Below are 25,216 nucleotides of genomic sequence, written 5' to 3' on the forward strand. Positions count from 1 at the left end.
AAACAACACCTCATAATCATTTTCCGGAACTCACTTTTACTATAAGGGTTGTCATCAGAAACTCTTTAACCGGTTTTTCTTTAAAAAAGGTTGCGAAGATCGCTTTTGCTCAATTCTACTATAGGAGTCCCCCCTGACGACACGACCGTCATCGGCCAGATCACAGACGGCGACGAGACGGCGTACAGAGAGGAGGTCGAAAACCTGACATCTTGGTGCCAGGATAACAACCTCCATCTCAACGTCAGCAAAACAAAGGAGCTGATTGTGGACTACAGGAAGCAGCAGAGAGAGGGACACGCCCCCATCGCCATCAATGGGACTACGGTGGAGAGAGTCAGCAGCTTCAGGTTCCTTGGGGTCCACATCACTGAGGACCTGACATGGACTCTTCACACCACCACCATCACCAAGAAAGCTCGACAGCGGCTCTTCTTCCTCCGCAGGCTGAGGAGGTTCAAAATGGGTTCCAGGATACTCTGCAACTTCTACAGGTGCACGATAGAGAGTATCCTCACTGGCAGCATGACGGCCTGGTACGGCAGCTGCACCGACCTCGATCGTAAGGCATTACAGAGGGTGGTGAAAACTGCACAGAACCTTTACTCCCAGCGGCTCAGGAAGAAATCCCTCCGGATTATAAAAGACCCCCATCACCCCAGCCACAAACTGTTCTGTCTGCTGCCGTCTGGCAGGCGGTACCGCAGCATCCGGACTAAAACCACCAGATTCAGGGACAGTTTCATCCCGCAGGCAATAAGACTGTTAAACACCTGAACTGCTGAAACAATTTCATAACATTCATCTGCTACTTAGTAATTATTTATCTATTATCTAATATATCATTCCAATAACTTTTATATAGACTCGTATTGCACTATTCCACTTTTTTTTAACTATTTTTCTTTTTGTATTACTTTTAATATAGTATATTTTAATATTGTTTTAATATTGTCTGCTTATCTGTATTATTGTGTTGCATTGTTGGAGAAGCCTGTGACCTAAGATTTTCAACGACATAATTACTCTGTAGCTATGTTAGTTTGACAATAAAGAACCTTGAACCTTGATGTCCAGAACTAACTTTTTAGATACTCATCTAGCCTGGTTCTTACCGCCATGATGCGGTCATTAAGGGTACGGCACATCTCAATGTCCTCCATGTTGCTGTTCTGGATGTCTGCTGCCAGATCTCTGGAGGCCCGGCTGTAGGAGCCGGAGGCCGACGTCAGCCACTGCATGGTCAGCGCCTTGGGCAGCAGCTGGGGCTGCATCTGGAACACAGAGAGAACACACAGGTCGCTAGGTGCTCTGAGGAAGCAGGAAGAATAAAGGGTTGCACATCTTCCAAACACCTCATCAGGAAGCATTTGATTTATACGTAGTAAAATAATATCAGTGTTTCCCCTAGGATGGAGTCATAGCAGCGGTGCTAAGGCACGTGGGCCTATCATAATGTGAGCGCGGAGCGCGTGGAATTTTTTAGTGTGTGCACGTGCGAAGTGCGCCCCGCCAATTTGTTTCTATGTGTCTGCCAGCACAAGAAAGGCTCTTGAGGCCTAGTACCAGGGCCGGTTCTAGACAATTTGCTGCCCTAGGCGAGATTTTATATATAAAGAATAAATGAAAAATCTCTACAAAAGACAAATACACTCGCGACCGCCTATGTCTCCTATGCCAAAAATCTAGCCTAGTACATACAGTGGCAATGTCTCAAGATTCAGCAAAAATACACCTTTATTGAACATACAGTAACACAAATACTACAAACCCACATAACAAACAATCAAAAATGAATAAGGGTCGCCACTTATTATTAATACGTTTTCTTTTCTTTTTTTGGGTACCTGGCTGGCGCCCCCATAGCAGCGGCGCGCATATTTCAGCAGCGGCGCTGCGCCGCCACTATTTGTATATAGGGGAAACACTGAATATTTATAACTTTGTTTTTGTTCTTTTTATAAAAAACTGATAGAATCGTAATGTTTTGCAAAATAATGAACATTTAAAATTTACAGGGCTGTCAACAAATATATTTAAAAATTTAAATTGAAGAAAAAACATTCAAGCAACATAATATATCCTTTATTGGGAAGGAACAAAAAACTCAAGTATGGTACTTTATGAGACCCTTTAATGCTTTCCTGTAGTGTGTTATATAGGTTTTGGTGCATGTAAATGGTCTGCAAAGGCTACAATCCTAAAGTTCCCTACAGAGGGAGTTTCTCTCCCACACACTTCTACTTTTACTTAAAGGGGACCTATCATGCAAAATGCACTTTTGTACGTCTTTTATACATGAATATGTGTCCCCGGTGTTCCAGGGAACTCACCAAGTGTCAGAAAACACAACCCTCTCTATTTTCCTCCATACCCAAATCTCTAAAAAAGCTGCAACGGATCTGATAAAAACTGATCCAGATTTGAAATTTCTCTGACGTCAGGAACGAGGAGCTCCGCCTATATGGCCAACTCTCCACCGATCAGGGGAATGTGGGGTTGGGCCACGGCCGGCCATTGCTGCTCGAAAGCGCTGGAGACGCTGTAGTACATATGCCAGGCCTGTAAGTGGTGCTGTAGTCTGCCACAAAAGCAGCGAAGAAGACTTCCCGCGCATGGTTGCCATGGTTGCCCTTCTGTTTATTCTCCGCTGTGGCTTTTTTTTCTCCCTCCCCGAGGCAAGCGTTTGATCCCGCTGCTTTAATTCAATGCAATCCCTCCCCGTCGAGGCAAGCACTGTAATTCTCTCCGGTTAGTCCACCAGCAGATGACAAACACCCACCTCTCCGCCTCTTCCAAGGAACGAGGGGACCGTGCGGCAGAGTTTCAGTTAGATATTTTTTTCGCCGGTCAACATGTCCGTTAAAGTTTAAATCTTCCGGACAAAATTAGAAAAGTGCCGGTCAAAGGTCTTCTTTGTTATTTATTGAGCTTTAAAACAAATGAATAATGACTCTATATAATAAAACACGGAGGACGGAGATCTCTTTTTCTCCCCCTCTTCTGACAGCCCAGCAGCTGATCTCAAAGCACGCTCCCCTCTCCTGCAGGGGGGCGTGGTCAGTTGCAGCTCATTTGCATTAAAGCTACGTCACAGAATCAGCCCCTTGCAAAATCAGGGCTGGAAAAGAGCAAATAGAGCGAAATGAGGCATGGCTAAAATGCAGGATCTGTTTGGTATTTTGAAAAAAAAAACTATAGGTATGGCCCTACAATATATTGTTCAAATATAGCATGATAGGTCCACTTTAAGTACAGAATCTAAGTACTTCTTCCGCCTTGCCTCTACACACTGCTCCTTTATTTGGCTACTTTACAGAGCTGGACTATCAATTGGGAGTAAAAGAGAAAGAACAGCAGGGTCAATTGTTGGGACGCAAACAAACAACTTACCCTCAGCATAGAATTGACCTTGTTGTTGATCTGACCCACGCGATTATGTATGATTTTGTTGTACTTCTCCACGTCCATGCGCAGCAGATGATCATGGACCAGCCTCAGCACCATGTGACCTGCGACCCGCGTGGCTGCTTCAGCCAGCTCAGGCACCTTGTTGTTGGTGGCCTCGTTCAGTTTCTCCCGGGTGTCCAGCGTGGTGCCGAAGTACAGGTAGTCCTGAGAGGGGAACACAAGACGTGTTCAGAAATGGAGATGACACAATCTTTGATGTAATGGCCCGATGTGAAAGTCCAATTAGAGAAGGTTTTACAGACAAGTTTTAAATGTCCGTGTGGCTGCAGAAATAGTTTTTTGGAGAGGTAGAGCTGGGTGTAATTTGCATAACAGCAAACATCATGGTGACATTGAGGATTAAGAAACTGGATTATTGTTTTGTTGATTCTTCAAGTTTTTATTTACTCTACGTATAAAAAATATGCATTTATTTTCATTGATTAAAGAGATTTCCAGCTAAAGAATAATAGTTACAGTAAGAACTTTTTGTTAAGGGTTAAAAATAAAAGTACTCTTTAGTAGTAATGAATATTGAACACTAAAAAAGAAAACATTTAATTAAAGTTTGTAAAAGCAGTTTTTTCTAATTCTGATACTTTACTACACTGTTTACTGTTTTTTGTATTTTCTTTGGTTGTGTAATTATACTGGAAAGAATGAATAAAGATGGATCACTGTATTGATAAAACTGATGATGAAGGTGCACACTGTAATATAAATACTATGCAACTCTAAATAAATACAATTCTTATACTCTGTGACGGAGGTTGATCACAATCGATTGACAGTTGCCTGGCAAGATAAACAACAACCTCTCACAAATGTATAACCATTTTCATTCAAATGTTGCGAAATTCGGATTGGTGCAAGGACGTAGGTGTAATCAGCCTTGCCCCATCCCATTTTAAATGAGTATTAACACAGAAATGTGAAATACTAAAACTGTTCCAACTTCGTCTTACTCTAAGGAAAGGTTTACATGACATGTTATGACATGGCCTTTAAAAGAAAGCCACATTTTAAAGAGAAGGATGTTCTGGGCTACGGCGAAATTGGCAAAACAAGATCAATTAAAAAACGTATGTTACAAGGGGATGACTTACCGAGTTCTCAGAGGTGAATCTGAAAGATACTGACGGGATGCCAGAGAAGGCGAGGAAAGGATACGCAGCGTTATCCAACTTCAGAGGCTCCAACCTGGGAAATAAACAAGATGGGTTAGCTTGAGCTGTGCTGGGTGAGGATTTGTAAAATAAAGATGATTGGGAAGTGAACACGTGAGGACGTGATTCTAGCGTGGACGAGGAGGTGATGTATAAACACTGCAGAGACCGGTCAGACTTACACATTTGATTCCATGCTGGGCTTTGCAAATTCAGAAAAGAGAGACCCAGCTTTGTTCGGGGAGTTCACCTGAGGAGGAGATAATGTTTATGCAGGTTAAGCCTTAACATTCACAAAGATATGGAAAGCATTAGGACTACAAAACACGGAGCTTAATTATCCCTGACAACGTGTGTTCTGTTATTCTCATAATCAGAGGAAAACAGCAGCAGTGAGGCAGGCAGCAGCCAAGCCTTCTCTAAATATAAATACCAATATAGAGACCTTTAATATATAACAATCTTGACCTCAGAAAACATTTAAATGTTTGTGTTTCATGATCAGGATGTAATGCAGTGTGTAGGCACTTTTGCCGACGCACATATTTTTGAGTTTTTCAGTTTGACGTGTATTATTTATTTGTTGGTTGGTTGGTTATATTTATTTACGTCATAAATTACAATGTTTAGTTTTAAATTTAGTTTTTATCTTTTGTTTCTTTTTTTTACCAATGACGGGGCACTCTGACACGCGTGCTCCACGTTCGCTTTTCACATGTAAAATTGAATTTATATTTCAAAGGCTTATTATTATAGTTTTATATTATATTTAATATGTAGCATAACGTACGAGATTCCACAGATTCTATAGGTATTAGTATCATCACTGAGCGATCAGAACTCGCGACAGGGGAAGCAAACACAGACGTCACAACACGTAGCTTTACGGAGCATTTACGGGAGATCGTCTCACCTTAGCTGTTATTCTGATCAAAAGTCGTGTTCAATGGCATTAAAACGATAAAAACGCTGCTGAAGGTTAAACCAATGGTTAATCCAATGTGTCTGTCACTTTGAAATCATTACTGATAATCCATCATTCCATTTTTATGTCAAAAACTGAGTTTTTATATTAGCTGCTAATGGTAGCCACCAGAGTGTATCGCAGATTCCGGTTCCGAAGCATTCTGGCTGCACATCACTCTATTCACCAATGGGTAATGTTTAGATGGATTTTAGGAACTTTCCCTCGATTATATTGGCTCTAATGGTTAAAAAGAGATGTCAATCATCAACATCGAACGAGGGGGGCCAGAGATATGGAAAATGCACCCAAATGACCCCAGAAGTGGGTTTCTTTTTCTAAATCTCTCTAAAAAGGTCAAATGTCACTTGTTTTGCATCAATCTTGATACAGGGTACTTATTATATGTTATAGTTTGGATTCCTAAAGCTTTTAGTCTACTAACCCCTCATTCAAGGGTGGTTTTCACTATACAGATGTAGCACTCCAGATAGGACTCCACCCAGCAGATTCCAACCGAAAACCCAGCAGATCCCAGTGGCTGGGGGCGTTGCCAAATTGCTAGAGGGCGTTGCCAAATTTCCCCATTTGTTCAATTACAGGATTTAACCATGAGATGGCGCTTCATTCACAAATACACACAGACAACTTGGTGTTGTAGAACTTAGTTTGTTTGCAATGTTTGCAGCTCTGCAGTTGTGTTTGCTGAAGAGCATTTAATCACTTATTTGTTATGGTTTTCACAGGCTGCTATAACGAAAAAACATCAATATTTTAGATCAAATAAAGTATATCTAATCGTATTATCTTAATTGTAATTCAATAATATATAGTCTTTATATATTAAATAATCATAATGTAAATGTTTACACTTCTTTATTTGTTATGCTCATACTTTTACCTTTACAATAGTTTGCTTTAATGTGCAGTATATTTTTTGTAATATTGTTGTGGTGTACACAGTACAGTAGATCGAAGTAAATCAACTCATACATTATCACGTATTATACAGTAATGTGTTGTATTATTAAGTAATATCATACATTAACCCCATTATAGCAGATGCCACATTGAATGGATGCATTTATGCATCAATAATTACAACGGAGTATTTCTAAATATAAGTTGTACAAATTATAAGTATTTAATACTAATAACATAATGATTAATTTTACTTTCAGATGATAATACTTTTCACTTGGGCGATTGACAATTTTGAATGCAGGACATTTGCTTCGAACACGTCTTTTTACCTAGGTAAATAATCGGAATACTTCTTCCACCTCGGATTTGAACCTGTCACTGTTTTTAAAACTTGAATTAAATGTTTGATATTTCCAGAGACCCTTTCAGACCGGCAATGCTGCCCTGCATGTAATTCCGATTGTCCATCGGAATGTCACAAAAGTCAAAAGTCTCCCATCCCCCTTGGGAGACTTTCTCCACACATTCCGATGGGCAATTATTTGAAACATAAGGCGCGTTCACACCAAGTACTTTGCCGTATTTAGTGCCGGCACTCAGAGCCCCAGCACTTAGTACCCCAGGGCATTTAGTACAGATCGCGTTCACACCGGAGTACTTTTCCCTGAGGGAGGATTACGCAAATGAGCCGCTGACGTCACTTCGTCTTCTTCTGCTTTGGGTTTACTGGCAGGCCGCAAACAACTTCACGGCGTATACTGCCACCCGGAGTCCCCGGCCGGAAGTCCCCGGAGTTGAGGACTGGCTTCAGTAGAAGCTGCTGGGACTCCCAGCAGCTTCTACTGAAGCCTTCCGAGTAAATCGCCAGAACGCCGACACCTCCTCATCTCCACCGCTCCCATGTTTTCTTTTGTGTTGCCATAAGTTAGTCTCTCTGCGTTTGTGCACTCAGCGAATGCTAATGCTAATAATGCTAATGCCAGGATAATAAAATGGCGGCTCAACAAAACATTTCAGAGTTGTACGGGGCGTGGTTTGCAATTCGCCCAGCCAATCAGAACTGGGGCACTTTTTTCCCCAGGAAAGTACCATCTCTCAGCAGGCATAAAAATGGGGGTAAAAGTTCCCGAGATTAAGTGCTCTTTTTGGTGTGAAGGCGACATAAGGGGTACTAACGGAACTAAACTCCGGTGTGAACGCGGCTATAGGCTACTAGGCTACTATCTCTTGTTAACAGACGGGGGATGGTAGAGCTTTGTCACACCGATGATGAATAGTGGATAGGAGAATTCAAAAGGATTTAGGAGAAGAGACTGCAGTGCTTTGAGAATCCGACTGCACTTTCACTATCTACGTATTTATGATGCGCCAGCGGACGTCATGAATGTGCGTCTGCTGCTGTGGGGAAACTACAGTTTTCTACATGATGTATAATAAGAACAACAACAACCCAGCGCTGTATTCTATCTAGATACTTTGCACCGCGCTCCCACTTGTTGTACCTGGCAGAGCAAGAAACACTCCAGCCTTTTATTTAAACTTGTTTAAAACATATCTAAATAAATATGTGTGTCCTGGGCCATAAATGCAATTATGCTGTCAGTTTTCAGATAAAGCCACGGCATCACAATTCTTCTGTATTCTACAGAATCAGCTGTCTGCGGGAGAGAGGAAGAGACAGGTCACTGCATAAATATGCAAGCCCAAATCTACAGTTAACTTTACTGCTGGAGAAGAGAGATCAGGGGTGGGGGGGGGGGGGGGGGGGGGAGAGCTGTGGCTGATGGGCCATTAGGTGTGTAAACAAAGAGAGTCACACACAGCTGATCACCTGAGAGCTGCCGTTTCATTCAGACTATTTAAAAAAAAAAACGGTCTGATTTTAACATTGCACAACAATGAACTCAATGTGTGATGGTTATACTGTAGCAGTAATATTAAACACTAATAATACATTAAACTATTAACAATAGTATAATATTATAGCCCGTTTGCCCATGGTGAGATGACGAGGCTCCATTAAAAATAAACCTCTTTTTAGTGAATTACTGAGTTTGGGCAAGTTAATAACGTTTTAATGAAGTTGACTACAGTATTCATATTTGTCAGTGCTTTCATGTCGATTCGGCGAACATAAACATAAATGATCGTGAAGATGATGATTAAATTATGATTTAAAATCGGTAGTGAGAGCCGTGCTGCATTTCCTCCCGTCGGATGTGATATAAAAACAAACCGATTATTTTTGTAGTTGTAAACTCACGTGGATTAAACTTATTTATTAGTGCTTTCATGTCAATTCGGCGAACATATGATACATTAAATGATCGTGAGGATGATTACAAATTGTTTGTTTGAGCCTGGCTGCATTTCCTGATGAAAAAACAAACCGATGGTTTGTAGTACGCCTACGTGGATTAAACAACATTATTTTTTGTTAAATAAAAACATGGTGATGTTTTAGCACAGAATATGATCCTATCCGTGACATATGGATCTTAAAGATCCGCTATATCAGATACCTGTAGATGTAGTGTGGCAGCTTTTTAATCACTGCTCCCCCTGGTGGATCCATGATCCATTGCAGCTGGTTTCATTATAATTTTATTTATTTATCAAGGGGGCGTATCAAGTCCTGCGGGGGGTTTTCCTTTCAGCAGGGGCCCACCCCGTGCCGATCACGGGCCCACATGGGTAGGGGCGTCCGAAATGAGGTGCTACATCTGCAAGTCATTTTTTCTTTTTGGACGGACACTATCATTTACATTTTTTTTTACTTTCAAATAAAAACATCTATATTGATTCTGACACTTCTACATCCAACTCACAGATGTAACCTTGCTTTGAGAAAAAAGATTATTAATTTACCCCTTTTAGAAGTGAAGTTATGGTCATTTGTTCTGGGCATGTCATTTTCGAGCCTGAGACCTGAAAAACAGGCTCAGGGCTTAACAGGTTAAAGTCTGTGGATTTACCTCCTTCAGAGTGCTCTCGACCAGGCCATGCAGCAAGGGACTGGCTGCCACTTTGAAATGTTTCTGACCTGAAAAAGACAATAAAAAAATGCAGGCATTTGGAAAATCACATATTGCAGGTATACTGGAAACTGTTAATTATTTAAAAGCCTACATAACTGAAGTCAATACCTGTTACAACTCCATCCAGGTTGATGTAAGAGAAGGCTTTCATGCTCAGAGAAGAAAGATAACCCTGGATATACAAAAAAAATGAAGGAAGAACAATCAGGTTTACTTGTGCATAAAAGCTGCTGATCAAGAAAGTACATTGTGCAATTCTCACCTCCAGCCACTCGGTGGCGCCAACACTCCCATATTCTCCAGCGCTCCAGCTGGCAAACACAATGCTTCTCCTCGGCTTGAATCCACCTGCCAGAGAGATAACAAATACACATTAACAGAACGATAAGCGAGAACCTTTTCAATGATTTCAAGCAGAAAGGATCTGACGTGAAGTGTAGATCTATCCAATCAATATTAGAAAAGTGAAAATATGGCATTATTTCACATAAAAAAATAAACATCAGCTCAAGATTTTAATGTCTTGGACATACGGGAGGAATTACAGGTCCAAAATCATCCGTTTTTAATAAGCTCAAAAAAAAGGGAATTGATGTGCTAGCTTTATAAGGACAGTATGACATCATCAAAGGGATGTGCATATAAATGAGTTCTCAATGAAACTGGCGTAACAGCAATGCGCAGATTGTTGAGTCCCCCTCAACAAGAATGTACGGTGGCCGACAGGTGCAAACGCATTATAATGGCCCAAAACACTAAGATAGGGGAACTGATGCAAGTGTAGAAATATCTTCACCAACTTGTCAAAACATGCGCAGAGTTTACTAAAAGTGATGCATAAATCAAACGCTGCAAACAAACAAATGCTGCAAATGAAAAACAATGAAAGGAGCGCAAAATAAAACTGAAACCAGGGGACACAGCCGTTTGGGTTTCTCAGCGTCTTGTTTATGTAGCACTGTTACTAAACGATGTGCATGTTTTGTCAAGTTGGTGAAGACGTTTCTTTATTTGCATGCGTTTTGGCTCATTTGTGTTTTTAGAACTGAATAATTTCTGAAGCTGCAGCGCATTTCTCCCAACAGTGTTTTGGGCCGTTGCAGCGCGTTTGCACTGGTCGGCCCTCGCACGTATCCGCTGGTGATTACTAAACAACTTCATCCCTAACAGAGCCCACTGTAGTCTTCCCCTTTTAACACAACTGGGTCCAAAAACTGAGTAAACCATCTCACACAATCATGAAATGAAAGTTCCCCATCTTGTTTTCCATGTGACTTACACAACCCTTTACTAAAAAAAATATTCTGTGGCACATACAACGGTAACGTCTTTAAAGTAGCCAAAAGTGGAAATTGTGCCCGGAGTGATTGATATTTACCGGACATTAACATTGACATGAACTAAAATGAATAACCAGGTATCGCTGAATCAACTGAGTCTTACCATTCTCCACCATATCTGAGATGGAGCGTGCCAGCTCGACAAGGACGCTGGTACCGACAGTTGACGCGGCAAAACCTGGACCCCATGCGTCCCTCTGTGCACCGATGACCACATATCGATCTATGACAAAAAGACAGAGCCGCGATCATCACTCTTATTCAATACACAGAATTCTGAAATCACAGTACCCGTTGTTGTTAGATACAAATCTTGTTGTACCTGCATCCACAAAGCCTTTGATGACCCCGAAGACATTTACTATCTTTTTCTCCCTGAGCACGTTGTCGACCCCCAAGGTAATAACATCGCTGTCATCCCCAAGTTTGGAGCTTTCCCATTCTTGCGGCGCATTGGCACCCCCCAGCTGCCTGTAGGGTGAAGAAAATGTATATTAACGTGAGCTGCTACAGAGTCAACTGTAGTGCATTGTTTCAGGGGGTCCACAGAGTATTGAGGCATACTGCAGAATGCTCATGGCCATGTTTAGGGTGATGGTCTGGGCCAGGATTTTTGGCAGGCCTGAGGACTGGACGGGTGGGAACTGGGTGTGGTTGAAGGAAGGGAAGCCGGGGGTGTAGGGATCCCCTGAACCAAGGTGGACCTGTGGGATGAAAAGACAGGAGTTTTCGATTGATAAGATTGCTCAAAAGATATGGTTTATAATGTTTTCTCGTCTTCCCAGCAGCCTGAACCCAAGCCTAAAACGTCAACATTTGAAACTAAGAATACTATATGAAAAAAAGGTAATTTACACATTAACTTCTAAACTCTAAAAATCAGACTTATGATGACGTATTAGTTTTAAGACTTAATCTTTTGGGCTAAACATACAATTGCAGGCTCTACTTGAAACATGTTTTTAAGGAAAGAAAAGTAGAGTTGTCATGCTGAATATAAATAATGTTTTGTTCACCATTTTGTTTATTAGTTTGGTTGGGTTTTTTTGTGTTATATTTAAATCATACATTACATTTCCATTGTCTGAATATTGCAGAGAATTCAAATTCTTCTTTTTTCTTGCATAAATTATGTTATGTTATTATCATTAATTATTTGTGTATAAAACTGGCCTACAATCACAATATCATTTATCCAATTATTTCCAGGACAAAATATTGACCAACAAAAATTGTTAAAAGTCTAGTCAATCACAAGATACAATCAAAAAGGGAACGCCTCATCAATAAATTGCTATATGGCACAAATGGGTCTCATCTTCCAACAAAATGTTTCTGAACTGTCCACACTCACATGTCCATAGAGCTGAGTGGATCCACCAATAGAGGATTTAGAGGGATCTGGGTAGATCAGCACAGCAGAAGCACCCATTTTGGCAGCATTGGCTACCTGAAAGAAGAAGAAAAAAAAGGATTTGGAAAGGATTAGTCCACAACAAAATAATTCGTAAAAAATCCACACGCAAAGTAATATTAAGTCATCTTGAATTTCTTTCTCAAACCACCCACCTTCTCAGCAAAGCTGATCCGACCAGTTCTGACCAGCATGACCCTGCCTGTCATGTTGACGTTACGGCTTTTCAGCAACCTCAAGTTCTCCTCCTCCCCGTAAAACGCATACAAGACGGAATCCTTGAACAAAGATTAATAAATGCATTTAGTGTAAAGTTCTGAGTTAAAAAAAACAAAAAACATCTGTAATACCTTCCATGACCCTCATGCAGAATAAATTCATGAAATGCATTCTATAATGCTTAGCACACAAGTTATATACATTATAAGCACTTATTCATAATGCTTTAAAATCATAACACATTACTCAAAAAGCTGGTCACTCCCTTACCTTCTTTGACAGGGTCATATTGTTTTATTATCTGCTATAATTGTAATACATTATAATCTATTGTGCCATTTAAATTACTAGCACTCATTATTTTGCAGATTTTATGATTATTTTCACCCCGAAATGTAATGTTTGAAATGTATTACAACTATGGGAATTGAAATACATATGATCCACGCAACAACACAAGTGTCAGTGAGTGAAAAGCGATTATAAAGTATTATGATACTGACTTTAGAAGTCATTATATAATGAATCACAACTCGTTATACATATTGTATCAAAGCATTTTGAGGATTTATGAGTGCTTAAGACTATAATAAAACTATAAAAGTGGAATTAACAGATTAAAGTGGAATCAACAGATTATAACACATGATAACTATGTTTATAATGCAATATAGACACAGGTGTCATAGAAATGGATTCACTACTCATTTTCTCCTATAGTTTACCGTTATTGTTCCGTTGGCACTGTAGGACAGGAATCCCGTTGGACGCTCCTGCTTCCCCTTGTAACTAAAGCTGTTGGAGCCAGACGCTGGGGGGTCCTGAACCTTAACAAAGTGCTCGTCGGTCCAGGTTTTCATCCCGTACTCTCTGAACCTCTTGACCACCTTCTCTCCCAGGACCTCATCACTCAGAGAACCGGCCCGGTGGTTGTCACTGGAAAACTCTCTAGGACAGGAGGGAATAAAACACGAGGGGAAAAGAGAGACAAGAAAACAGGAAAAGGCTCACTTTTAAAGAGATACTCTTAATCCAGACTCTTAAAAAGGCAACTTTGGGGTTTATATTTACCTAAAGACAGAATCGAATTTGTCTGCAGAGACTTGTTTAGCAAGCAGCTTTTTGACCTTGTCCCAGTTCATGAGGGGGGCAGCACCCGTCTCGATGTCAGCACCGTTGTCAAAAATGACCGTGGAGTCATCACAGGTGGGAGCCAAGTCCTTCTTCCGATGAACCAAGTAGCCAATCAAGTAGCCTGTAAATAGCAGCAGCTTTAAATGAGGAACAGCCAGGCGCACCGAGAGGAACTGAAAGCACTGACGGAAATAAGGACTGACCAGTAGCATTGTATTACTTCCAAAACTGCACAGTCAGAATCTCTTAAAAGTACTGTAATGTATAGTTCTTACTGCAGGAGAAACTTCACCCGTCTAATGCAGTAAATTCATCAAATATTTTATGCAAAAGGCTGACTTGATATAAATGCTTGTAGGTGACACCAGTTGTCATGCCTATTGGCTTAGAGCGGGTCCTAGAAACATCAGTTTACCTATCTGAGACAACGGCCTATAACTGATTTGGTTTTATCCTGTGTGATTTCCCTGTTTCCTTGTAACACTATAGAAAGATAAAGATTGAAATAAAAAAAATGAGTGGCCCCATGATAGATTCTAGAGGAACTCCGAAGGTGTTTTAGAGTCATCCAAACTTCTTATAAGGTGCAGAATCTTCAATCAGCGGCCTCTTACCGATGATAAAGATGAGGAGGGTGGCGACGGCCATGAAGCAAAGGTTCTTTGGTGTGCGCCCAAGCTTTTGAGCCACGTAGGGTTTGCGGTTGGAGTTGTGATTGAGGTGTTCTCCCGCGCCTTTGCCCCCTGTGTCCTCATCCATGTCTGACGACAGCTTCATCTCCACCTGGCTGTTATCCCCTTCCATGTTCTGGGTCAGGTTGAAACGTGTGTAGGAGTGAGGCTCCCCGTTAAACTGTGATAAGAGAAAGATAGGAGAAAATAGGGTTTATTATTTGGTTTGGGTTTAATCTTTATTAAAAAAAGGAAGCAGGACATTAGCTGGAATAAAAGGTTCCCCTTTAAATGCTCCAACATCAGTATTTGGTATTACTTTCTAAATGTGCGTCAAATAAAAAATGAACAAACTAATTTTAGCGAATGACTTTAATAATGTAAATCCTTTATAATGCCTAGATAATAAGTAACACGGACCAACTTTTATCTTGCTAGGTTGTGAGAAATCTCTTTTTCCAGGATGAGTTGATTTGTTCTTTAAGCTTGCATTCATCAGAAAGACCTCTCCAATGAAATCATTCGACTACTTAGCTTCTGGAAAAAAAGTCCCCGGAACTTCTGGCCTACTGTATAAACTGCACCAATTTAAGTTTATTTGTATTTTTAAGTAAAATAAGTAGCAAAACACCCACATTATGTATCAGTTTCATTTCACTTTCATTATCGCTCACTCTTTCTACATTTCTTTCTCCTTTCTCTGTCATGTGTTCAAAGTAGCAAACTTAGCGTAGCATTCACTGTGCGCTGATGTGATCTGAACATTTTACATTCGGCAAACTGACTTTGGTTTCTTCAAAATCATGGTTAGGCATTCAGGCAGACACTCTAGAAAGAACACAATCTCCTAATGTGACTATAAGAATCAAAAATCTATTTTTTTATCAATAATATGCACAAATATAGAATGTCAAACAAGCATATTACAGAATTACCTTCAAGCCTTTGTTTCTGGAGAGCTACAATAGAATGATGGTAGATGACTGAGAATGAGAAGTACAGTACGAAGAGCTGCCTTGAGAGACTACCCTCGAGGACAATGGAGAACACTCCCTCTTTCTATCTTTTTTGTTGTTGTAATTTGTCCAAAAGTCTGACGTAGTTCACCATTGGTGGAACCAAAATGTAATTTTGGTTCATTTTCAGTTTCCTTTACTCGAAAGTGGTACAGTTTTACTCAAGCTTCATTTAAATAATATGCAACAATAACTGCACTCTTCAGGATACCCTTTCAGCATGGTGAGGTAAAGTCATATTGATTTGTTCCCAGGATGAAAAAACATTAAAATTATACAATACAGGCATTTATAATGACACTCATTTCACGTGGTAACAAGGAAATTAAGCATGAAGTATTATGTTGTAATACTCACAATTTTAGATATTGTTGACCTTGCCTGGTCCATGGTTGCGTCAATCTAAAAGAGGAAAACAAACAAGGATATAATTAGTGAAGAGTCAGGCCAAAAGATAGGTTATTTGTCATTTTTCTATGTGGTTGAGGCTTTAAGAAAAGATTAAACTCAATCTTAAAGGGTCCCTATTATGCTCTTTGGGGTTTTCCCCTTCCCTGTAGTGAGTTATATACGTTTTTGTGCATGTAAATGGTCTGCAAATGGTCAGTTTCTCTCTCACACACTCCCCCTGCCTGAAATGCCTCATTGGACTCCTTTGTTTACTTCTGTAACATAACTATTGGCGCGTTTCCACTACAGCGCGGAGCACGGTTTAAGAGGGCTGTGACGTCAGCGGCCCGTCTTTGGTTGCGTTTCCACTTGGCCTAGTACCGGCCGGCGGGTCCTAATTCACAGTTTTTCTGGCCTCATAAAATCGCGGGTCCAGGGCCAGAGACAACGAGGCTGAGTCGGGCTGAGTATGCTAAACTAGAGAGAGCGTCGCTGGCAAGGGGGCTACAACTACAACAAGATGAACATATTTGACCGTGATTTAATTGTAATACACGTTTCAAAATGATGCCGAAGTAACAACATACTGATACCGGTTAGTAAAAACCATGAATTAATGCTTTGTCAAGTCTGCAGACAGACGGCAGGCGAAAAACCTTTTAAAATGCGTGTTTTCTAAATGGAGATTGGCTAAGCTAACGCAGTATATGCTCCGACCGTCCACGCTCACAACAACGGCCTATACAGACATAAATAAAGCAGCGACTGTATTCACCATGACACAGGCAGTCTGTGGTTTGTACTTGTTTAACTTTTGTCTAGTTTCTGAACAGATATGAGGAGCTGTGAGCTCTGAGTGCTAACAGCTAACGGCTGTGTTGATTTTCTGGGGTCCTCTGAAGATCACGTCACGGCTCCGCCTACACTGCGTTACTATAGATACTACCCCAGTTCCTAAACTGTAATGGAAATGCGCCATAAAGTGAGCCAGTCCTAACGAGGCCCAGCCATACCGAGCGGGGCCGAGCGAGGCCGTGTAGTGGAAACGCGCCATTAGTAACACTTGCGCTTCTGTTGGCTAGCGCTCCAACACATTGTACGTGATAGAGATTTCCCGCCCTTTAGCCTAAGCAGTTGACAATCACAACAGAGCCTGCTAGCTAACCTATCAGAGCAGTTTTCAGACAAAGGGTGGAAAAAGGGGGTGCAGCAGGAAAAGAACTCACTTTTTGAAGCACAAAATACAAATATGAACATGAAAATGTGCATATGTCCCATTAAACATGAATCCCCTATAGACTTGATGGCTATTCATAAAATAAGCTTTTCAGGAGAACAATTTTCAGGTTTTCAAGGGATGAGTGTGTTTTACTGAAATAATAGATTTGTTGTATAATATAACTCACTTTTTCAGGTTTAATTTCAATACAGTGTGTACAGTGTTACCGTTTCACCTCTGGGAATAATGAGGTGTCCAAAGAACACGTCCCACCTCTTGTCCAAACATCCACGGGGTTTCCTTTTCTGCTAACTTGAAAGGCAGCACTGTTCCTACACAAAAGACCAGTGTCCAGCAGGGGTCAACACAGACACCATGCCTCCATGTGAACTCCTTTGCCACGAAAATACAATAACTAGCTTCAATTCCAAAGAGGAGCGAAACAAAGCAGGGTTTCAATTTTTCTGAAGAAACAAGACCTGAAATGCAAGTCTTCTGTACATATTTTCTTTCATATAGTATAGCCATATCAGTGAAATAAGAACTATGCATGTGTTGGCCCTCAGGGGAAAGGCTGGTTATGAGAGGAGCTTCAGCTACAGAGGGCCAACAATCCCGTAACTCTTTTGTTTGATCAAAAACGACTTAACTCGCAAATGCGCTTTGTGACACAAGTGACGGTACGCATTTCAGATTGTTGCCGCGCATGCGTACCTGCGTACCAGTTATGTGCACCCCTGCTTATAATCATACAACCATCAGTAGAATCATCACATCAAACCAAAATGCACATGTAATTCACATAAGAGATACTATGTGACAGTATAGAATTTCTGTCCTCTCAGCGGAAATTGATTTGCTGATATTTGACACAGCAAAGTCATTTCGTGGCATTCTACTGCTGTTTTGCCAAAGCAGGCTAAGGGTTTTTCTTTTGTAACAATTGTGAGAATTTTCTGAATACAACCGACTACAGAGCCGGAATCACTATATAAGCCAATTCCAAAGGTCACCAAATACAATGCAACTATTGATTAAGCTTTACAAAATGTGGCATGGGTTTGTAATGTAAGAAACACAAAAATAGCCACCTAACTCCACAAATATCCAAAAACAATAGGCCTGCTTACCACTCCAACAGTACATAACAGCCTAATAATGACAGCTTAACGTGACCTTCTCTATATCGCCTCGTTCACACAATAAATCAACAATACAAATACAACTACAGATTGTATAAGCATTTAGTTCAAATGCGATTTAAAATGCTCTCAGGTTTTACACCTCTTATGGAATGTAGACTACATTTATTATTACGGAGTTTATGTCCGAGCCGAGATATGCAAAATACACCGCATGTAGTACGAGACAAACCTCCGCTGTACAAAATACAGTAAAACTATGGTCGCAGGCCCAAGTTTAACTCTCTGAGGTCTAAGCCCTTTTTTCACATGTTAGGCTCGCCTGGGCTTTTTTGAAAAAATGCTATTAAAACATGAACCTTGGTGACCATCGGGCTGGCCTGCATGGTCTGCCTACAAAACTAAAATAAAAAAACGTTTATGCAGCCCCAACAACAGCCTCTGATCATCAACAGACTTCATGGAAAGCTTCATTGGATGCATATATTAGATAATAATCTCTATCTCACTCCTAAAACATCTAAATCTACTTTCAGCATGGATAAATGTTCATAAAATACATCCATTGTTTGTTTTATACGCTTCTTGAAATCTAAAAAAATAACACATCGTTTTTCTAGAACAGATTACAAATCGCCTAAAAATGGTACAAACAAGTGGCAACATGTGTGACGAAGGTGTTGCGCTGGGCTATATCATGCAATCGAAAGTGAGAAAGCTCGCTCCATTGTGGAGATATTCCTTAAATGGATAAGTGTGGGGTTTTTAATGATGGTATTTGTGAGATTTGTTAAAGTAATAAGCAGGTTTTGACCCATCTGGCTTACCATATTCAGCTTCACTGCAACCATAGTTGAAGTGATAGGTCTGAATAATCAACACCAAATGAAACTATACTACTGCAGTGACATTTATACCCATTTGGGAATTAACTAATGAACAACAAGTGGTATGCTACAGAAAAATAACAGTGGCATCACTTCCTTGTTCGCCATAATAGCTCTTTGTTGGAAAGGCTTTCTTTTTTAATATAGCTTGAACAAAGGAGACATTAACAATAGAAGTAGTATAAAGTAACACCACGTTTCTACAACTAATGCACCAGGCAACAGTGTAGACAGCACGTATGTGGGTGTGAACTAAAGCTGTCTAACAGGTAACAGGGCATCACTCGACAACAATAGGCCATATAACACGACTAGATCATTGTACTTGTTTGCCCTTATCTTAATCTCCTGGCTGTATGTAGTTCTGTTCATGATTTTTTTAACAATGTATTCTTAAATATATACGAATGGGTGAAGGAATATCAGCACCGGACATGATCAAGAAGGGAAAATAAAAAAGGCAGTATTTCCGCTAAAAGGATATCGTTTTCCCAAATGTGGCTTCAAAGAGTGGGATGTTTTTTCAATACCGATAATTTGGTACCAAGTCGATGAAAAAATTATAAACAATTGACGGGGACGGTATAAAACGGGACGCAGAGAAATCACAAGTGTCCCCTCCAACGTTTTTTTTCTCTGCTAAGGCTACAAAGACAGACATTCCTACTGTTGTGTGTGCGTATAGGAGGATTTTACTGATAAGAGTGCTCTTTACCTCCTATCTTGTCTGACCTCCAGCAACAAAACAGAACACAAATTCTCAAATAACCTGTTCTTATCTAGCCAAGTAGATAATTATATAGGTCAAACCATTACAACACGGTTCAGCCTTTGGACTGATTCAAACACTGCTTTGTTGACAGGAGGCTCAAGCACAAACCATTACGGCCCGTCCACACAGCGGCGTGCGTTGAAGCTTCAACGCTTCTGCCCATTCACTTTGAATGGGGTGACGTCACACTTTGCCGAACTGCATTGTGGGAGCGTTGCTTCGCTTTGCTCGCGTTGCTCGCTTCAAAAGTTGAGCAATGTTCAACTTTTGAAGCTTCGGCGGAAGCGTCAGCCAATCAAATCATATGCCAGTACAAGCTCTAGCCCAGGGGTCACCAAACTTTTTTAGGGTGAGGGCTACTTTCAAAAAATAAAACAAGTCGGGGGCTACTTTTACTCCTCTTTTTTTTGTTTTTTGCAGTGTATATATTTAGCACATTTTAACATTATAATATGCTGACCTTTAACCTTTGTGTGCTGTTTGGGTCTGTGGGACCCGTTTTCAGGGTTTATTAAAAGAACATGTATGCAATTTAATTATTTTAACCTGCTTTATTTGGGGGTGGACGGGCTTCACCTCCTCTAGGGGGTCCTCACCTCCTCAAGGGGGGTCCTCACCTCCTCAAGGGGGGTCCGGGGGCATGTTGAAGTGAAATGCATCAATCTGGTACACTTTGAGCACAACATGAATGCATGGATACAGCTCTCAACACTCAGATGAAAGGGAGCTGTATACTTTTCAATAATCCAAACATCTTTAGAATATGATCACAACCAATAACAAATCATTTAAACTGGTTTATTCTTATCTTATGTTACCTAGTTACATTCTTTCTTTTCATTTATGCATATTTTACTAATCACTCCCCTTTCAAACTGTTTTTTGTTTTTTTTACTGTCCTATAGTACACATTGGAATGATTTCTTACTTTATCTATATTAAATAGATAAAGGTGAGCTCTCTCTCTCGCTCTCCCTCTCTCTCTCTCCCTTCCTAGCTCGCCCCCTCTCTCCCTCCCTAGCTCTCTCTCTCTGTCTCTCTCGCTCACAGAGGCTGTGTGCTCCTCCGTGGCGATGACGGCTTGCGTTAAAAAATAATAATAAACATATTTGTAAAGTGGGGGGACACAAACGGGATTTCGAAAAGAGCGGGGGACATTTCCCCCCTGTCCCAGGTGGAGATTACGCCATGCGCGTGTGTGCGTCAAGTGCAATAAATATATATGCAAGTTGCAACACACACAGAGTAAAACTCTGCCCCCCATGTGTTGTATAGGCTGGCATGATAGGCTGTTCAATGGGGCTGATGTGTTGTGTAGATTCTGCCAGAAGGAAAATCAGCGGGGAGGTGCCACATTGCTTTTCTTCCCGACTGCAACGCTGGTCCCGCAAATCAAGCAAGAACGTGATTGGTCGATATTCATTGTGGGGGTGGGGGGAGGAGGGGTGATAGATATAGAGTTGTAGTAAGTAGATAGAGTTCGCTATGATTGGGGTTTCGTTTATGCATAGGGTAGATTCTTTTAATTACATTTCCTTTTTTGTTTTGTGTATTTTATACATTTTGGATTGTCTTGGCGAGCTATTTTTAGAACATGCCCCGCGGGCGACTCACGTTGCCCCTGCGGGCGACTAAGTGCCCGCGGGCACCGTGTTGGCTACCCCTGCTCTAGCCAATCAAACCGCGTGCTTGTGTGTCCGGGATGGGAGATTCATGTGATTGGTTGTTGGTCGAGTTTCAGACAAGCTCACCGGCAAGCTTCAACGCACGCCGCCGTGTGGACGCTGCGTTAGGGATGCTCCGATCGATCGGCCGCCGATCGATATCGGCCGATACTCACTCTCTGCCGATCGATCGGTGCTCTCTAAAAATGCCGATCGCGAGAGCCGATCGCATGACGTAAAATACATGAGACTTTTCTCTGTGCGCTGCAAAACAAGCTCGCCAAAATGGCTTCACCGGTCTGGCAGTATTTTAAGGTGTCTGAAAATGACAATAAAATAGCGGTATGCAACGTGTGTGAAGCAGAAATCCTGCAGCTCCGCCTGCTGTGACGGACCAAAACACACGCTAAGAGTTTGACCTAACACACTTCACTATTTTATCTACCTCTGGAACAAGCTAAACTAGTTATAAATATATGTATTCTTCACTGTCGGGTCACTCATTACTGGATCAGTGAGCTGCATGAGATACTGACGGGCTGTCAGGAGAGAGAGAGAGGAAAAGAGAGCACTTCCGCTAATTTCTCCCGTGTTATTATCCAAATGTAATGTGAACTTGAATAATGTACTTCATTTGAATGTAATAATGATGTTGGTTGTTTGTGGAAGCGCCAGTGAATGAGCCCCATTAACTGAGTTTTAAACATCACTTTAAATGGAAGATCCCCATAGGCCCCGCCCACTCGATCGGATCGGCGATCGGTATCGGCCGATACTGATTCCGGCGATCGGCCCCAAAATTGCCGATCGGAGCATCCCTACAAACCATATATTCAAAGTCTAATTTTGCTCACAACTATATTTGTGCGCCATGTGTTCAGTTTATTCTGTAATATTTAAAGGTCAGGGTTAAACTCAAAATAGACAAAAAGACGCCAAGCTTGTCTGGAGTAATTATAATGTGTGCAGTGCAGCCAGAAATCAGAGAGAAACTGTTAATGATCCATACGCGCTAAAATACAAGCTCTGCTGGAAGGAGATCCCAAACTGGGCCGTGCGTGAGGAGAGCTTGTGTGGGCAAATGCCAAGCGGACAGAAACGTAGAGGCACTCATTTGCACTGCCACAGAAGGGCCTTGTAAAACTCCAACAGCGTTTAGCATAGACACAGCATAGATAAAAAGCCTAACCTTGAACTCCAAGTGTTTTTCTATTTCAAACTAGGATACAGTCATGTTGGAGCCCAGCCATACAATAACTTACCTCTGCAAACCACGTTGGCTATGTTAAGCATTGTGAACGGCTAACTTTAGAACATGCCCTGGCCTCAGACAACCCTAGGACTCCATTGACTTCTACAACCTTGAGGGGAGATACAACCCAGTACGGTAGACCTAAAAAAGGTTAAAAACTAAAGAAATTACTAGCCTCATTACTTGCTTTGCAACGCTTGGAGAATATGGACTTCTAAAATGTTATCAGACCAGACTTTGTAGGGCTAATTACCCTGTAAAGGTGGGCAGAGCTGTCTATAATCTTACATACCAAACATACCGGCCCTTAATACTTTAATCAGATTAGCTTCTCTTTCAGTTGAGAGACCTATGGATATTAACATTATAAAACAGAATACAAATCATGAAGGAGATAGCTAAAGTTTCAAACAAGACTTTTGACACTATAAAATCTCCACGTGATAGCATGGGCTTTGTGTCCTTGTAGGGGTCAGTTTGCGTAAATCATTCCTCGAACCATGACCACAAAGAGGCACTACTTGTATCTCTCCATTGAATAATTTGTAGCCAAGTGTGTGCAAAGGGGAGATAGTGGTAAGAGCAAACTTGAGTCACGCCCTTCTGGGAAAGACATGACCTGTTAGGCAGGCGTGCTTAATGAAGGTGAGTCAGCACAGTCCCTTAACTTTAACAAGAGGTGATATTGGACAGAGGTTATTTGCACACTGAGCACTTGAAGTAAAAAAAGAACTGAAAAATGGTCTGGAACAGATGGCCTTTTCTCACCTGTTAGCAGGACCAATGAACCATTGGAAGACACGGCTAAATGCATAGGAATTAAACAGCTTCCAATTAAGAGCTTGAATTTCAAAATATGTTTAACTTCAAGGTCCTAATAGTCCCGCAGTCAGATTTTTTAAATCATTCTCAGTGTTTGAAGAGAGAACTGTTCTCTGGTTTCAAGGGTCGGACGTGTTGCAAAAGTAGTTTCTTCATAGTCTGCTCAGTTACTGAACAAATTCCTTTAAAAACCATTGCTTCATATATTAAATGATGCTCACTGCGGCAAAAAGACTCTTGTTCTAACATTAAAACAGAACTATTGTGAACTCAGTTAGGGGTCATTGGGGGGGTGAAATAAGTGGGAAGTGTTAAAGCTCTTCACATAACAAATTAAATCATACTTTGTTGCTAAATACACTTTATTGAATATGCACTGTTATTACTGTTAGCAAACCATCCAATTAAGTTATTTAAAAACGCTGACATCATTAATCACTACCATATTAAAGGTTAAATTGTAACATAACACTGCATTATGTGAATTGCTCAGTGCAATAATATATGAATTTGCCAAAGGGATTTTAATATAATACCTAGTTGTGCTGTTAAAGACCTAGCTTACTTCTGTAAAAGGCAAGTAGGCTAAGTCTTGTACAGCATGAAGAGATATGATCAGATATACTTGATTAAAAGACATCACACTATAATTCCAGGAAGTTCTCTTCTTCCTGGTACAGCGAGAACATCCTCGTGCCACATATTCAAATACTATACAATTAAGTAAAAATCCTGTCCAACTAGTGGTTGAGCCTCAACTACTGTAGATACACGCACACAAAGCATCAGGATACAACACAGTTTTAAATATAAGTGTTTTTTAAGCAGAAAATGCATCTATGTATGTACGAGATTAAGAGAAATTGGAGGTGCAAAGAGACAAACCTATCACATCTGTAGATACGGATATGTTATAACTACCAATTACATTAATACAAATCCTTATTCAACAGTTTAACCATTAATATAATTTATTTAAGGCAAAACAACAACTTGCAGCTGAAAGCCCAAGCTTTGATTAAACGTGACTAAACTGATGATTCCAAATCCAGTTCATCCAAAAGTTTGTAGAATACAAACTGACAAGTATATTGCCAAACAAAAACACATTTTCAAAGATTTGATTAGTTCGATAATTCCTTTCATTAAGGAATTTGTCCAATGTGTCTCATAAAAATCCCCAGTAATCATGAACATAACAATTCCTTTACCATCCCATGTTGTGCCAAACATTGTCAACACAAATTAGTCTAACTCTGCAGGCTTCTTGCAACATGCACCGTTTCGACCACACTTTGTCCAACTTTGAAAAAGGACCATGGCACAGAGAGACCAGAGATGTAGAAAAACATTGTTGTTATCGAGTGAGGAAAAAAAGATAAGAGTGTGGGAGACAAAAAGAAACGGTGAGAAAAAGAGAACAAGGATCGGGGGAGTAGGAGAGGAGAAGGGGAGAGGGTCAAGCGTACGGAGGAGTCATTGTGCAGTGGCAAATCATGTGAGAGTCACATTGGAGAAAAGCTGCAAGTAGCTCATGGGAAAATGGGCCAAAGTAGAACAGTTAGGCGGGCGAATCCAAAGTATTAGGCCTGCAGATTTTCAAAAGCAGGACATTCACAATAATAAAACGTAAGGAGGGAGCAACACAGGACTTGGTTGTATTGTAAGCAAAGGACACAACTTGACAGATTTGCCCTATTTTTAACTGGGTTTTCTTTTTTTATACAAAACA

The 25,216-nt window shown here is 40.8% G+C and overlaps 1 protein-coding gene across 2 annotated transcripts in view; it reads right to left on the reverse strand.

The window, feature by feature from the left end:
• Positions 1-25,216, reverse strand: part of tfr1a (transferrin receptor 1a) — a 30,246-nt gene that overhangs the window by 3,933 nt on the left and 1,097 nt on the right. The window contains exons 2-17 of one of the 2 annotated variants that reach the window (XM_034137951.1): positions 15,694-15,738; positions 14,264-14,501; positions 13,587-13,770; positions 13,241-13,463; positions 12,452-12,574; positions 12,237-12,332; positions 11,447-11,586; positions 11,205-11,353; positions 10,986-11,105; positions 9,805-9,890; positions 9,651-9,714; positions 9,480-9,547; positions 4,799-4,866; positions 4,557-4,650; positions 3,394-3,615; positions 1,116-1,274 (exon numbers count right to left, since the gene is read on the reverse strand). In XM_034137951.1, the coding sequence (XP_033993842.1) occupies positions 1,116-1,274; positions 3,394-3,615; positions 4,557-4,650; positions 4,799-4,866; positions 9,480-9,547; positions 9,651-9,714; positions 9,805-9,890; positions 10,986-11,105; positions 11,205-11,353; positions 11,447-11,586; positions 12,237-12,332; positions 12,452-12,574; positions 13,241-13,463; positions 13,587-13,770; positions 14,264-14,501; positions 15,694-15,726 (2,067 nt within the window). In that variant the 5' untranslated portion in view covers positions 15,727-15,738. Of the gene's footprint in view, positions 1-1,115; positions 1,275-3,393; positions 3,616-4,556; positions 4,651-4,798; positions 4,867-9,479; positions 9,548-9,650; positions 9,715-9,804; positions 9,891-10,985; positions 11,106-11,204; positions 11,354-11,446; positions 11,587-12,236; positions 12,333-12,451; positions 12,575-13,240; positions 13,464-13,586; positions 13,771-14,263; positions 14,502-15,255; positions 15,324-15,693; positions 15,739-25,216 lie in introns of those variants that run through there. The other variant, XM_034137952.1, reaches the window with a different exon arrangement.

Source organism: Trematomus bernacchii, unplaced genomic scaffold (genome assembly GCF_902827165.1).
Source record: "Trematomus bernacchii unplaced genomic scaffold, fTreBer1.1, whole genome shotgun sequence".
In the NCBI taxonomy this organism is placed as follows: domain Eukaryota; kingdom Metazoa; phylum Chordata; class Actinopteri; order Perciformes; family Nototheniidae; genus Trematomus; species Trematomus bernacchii.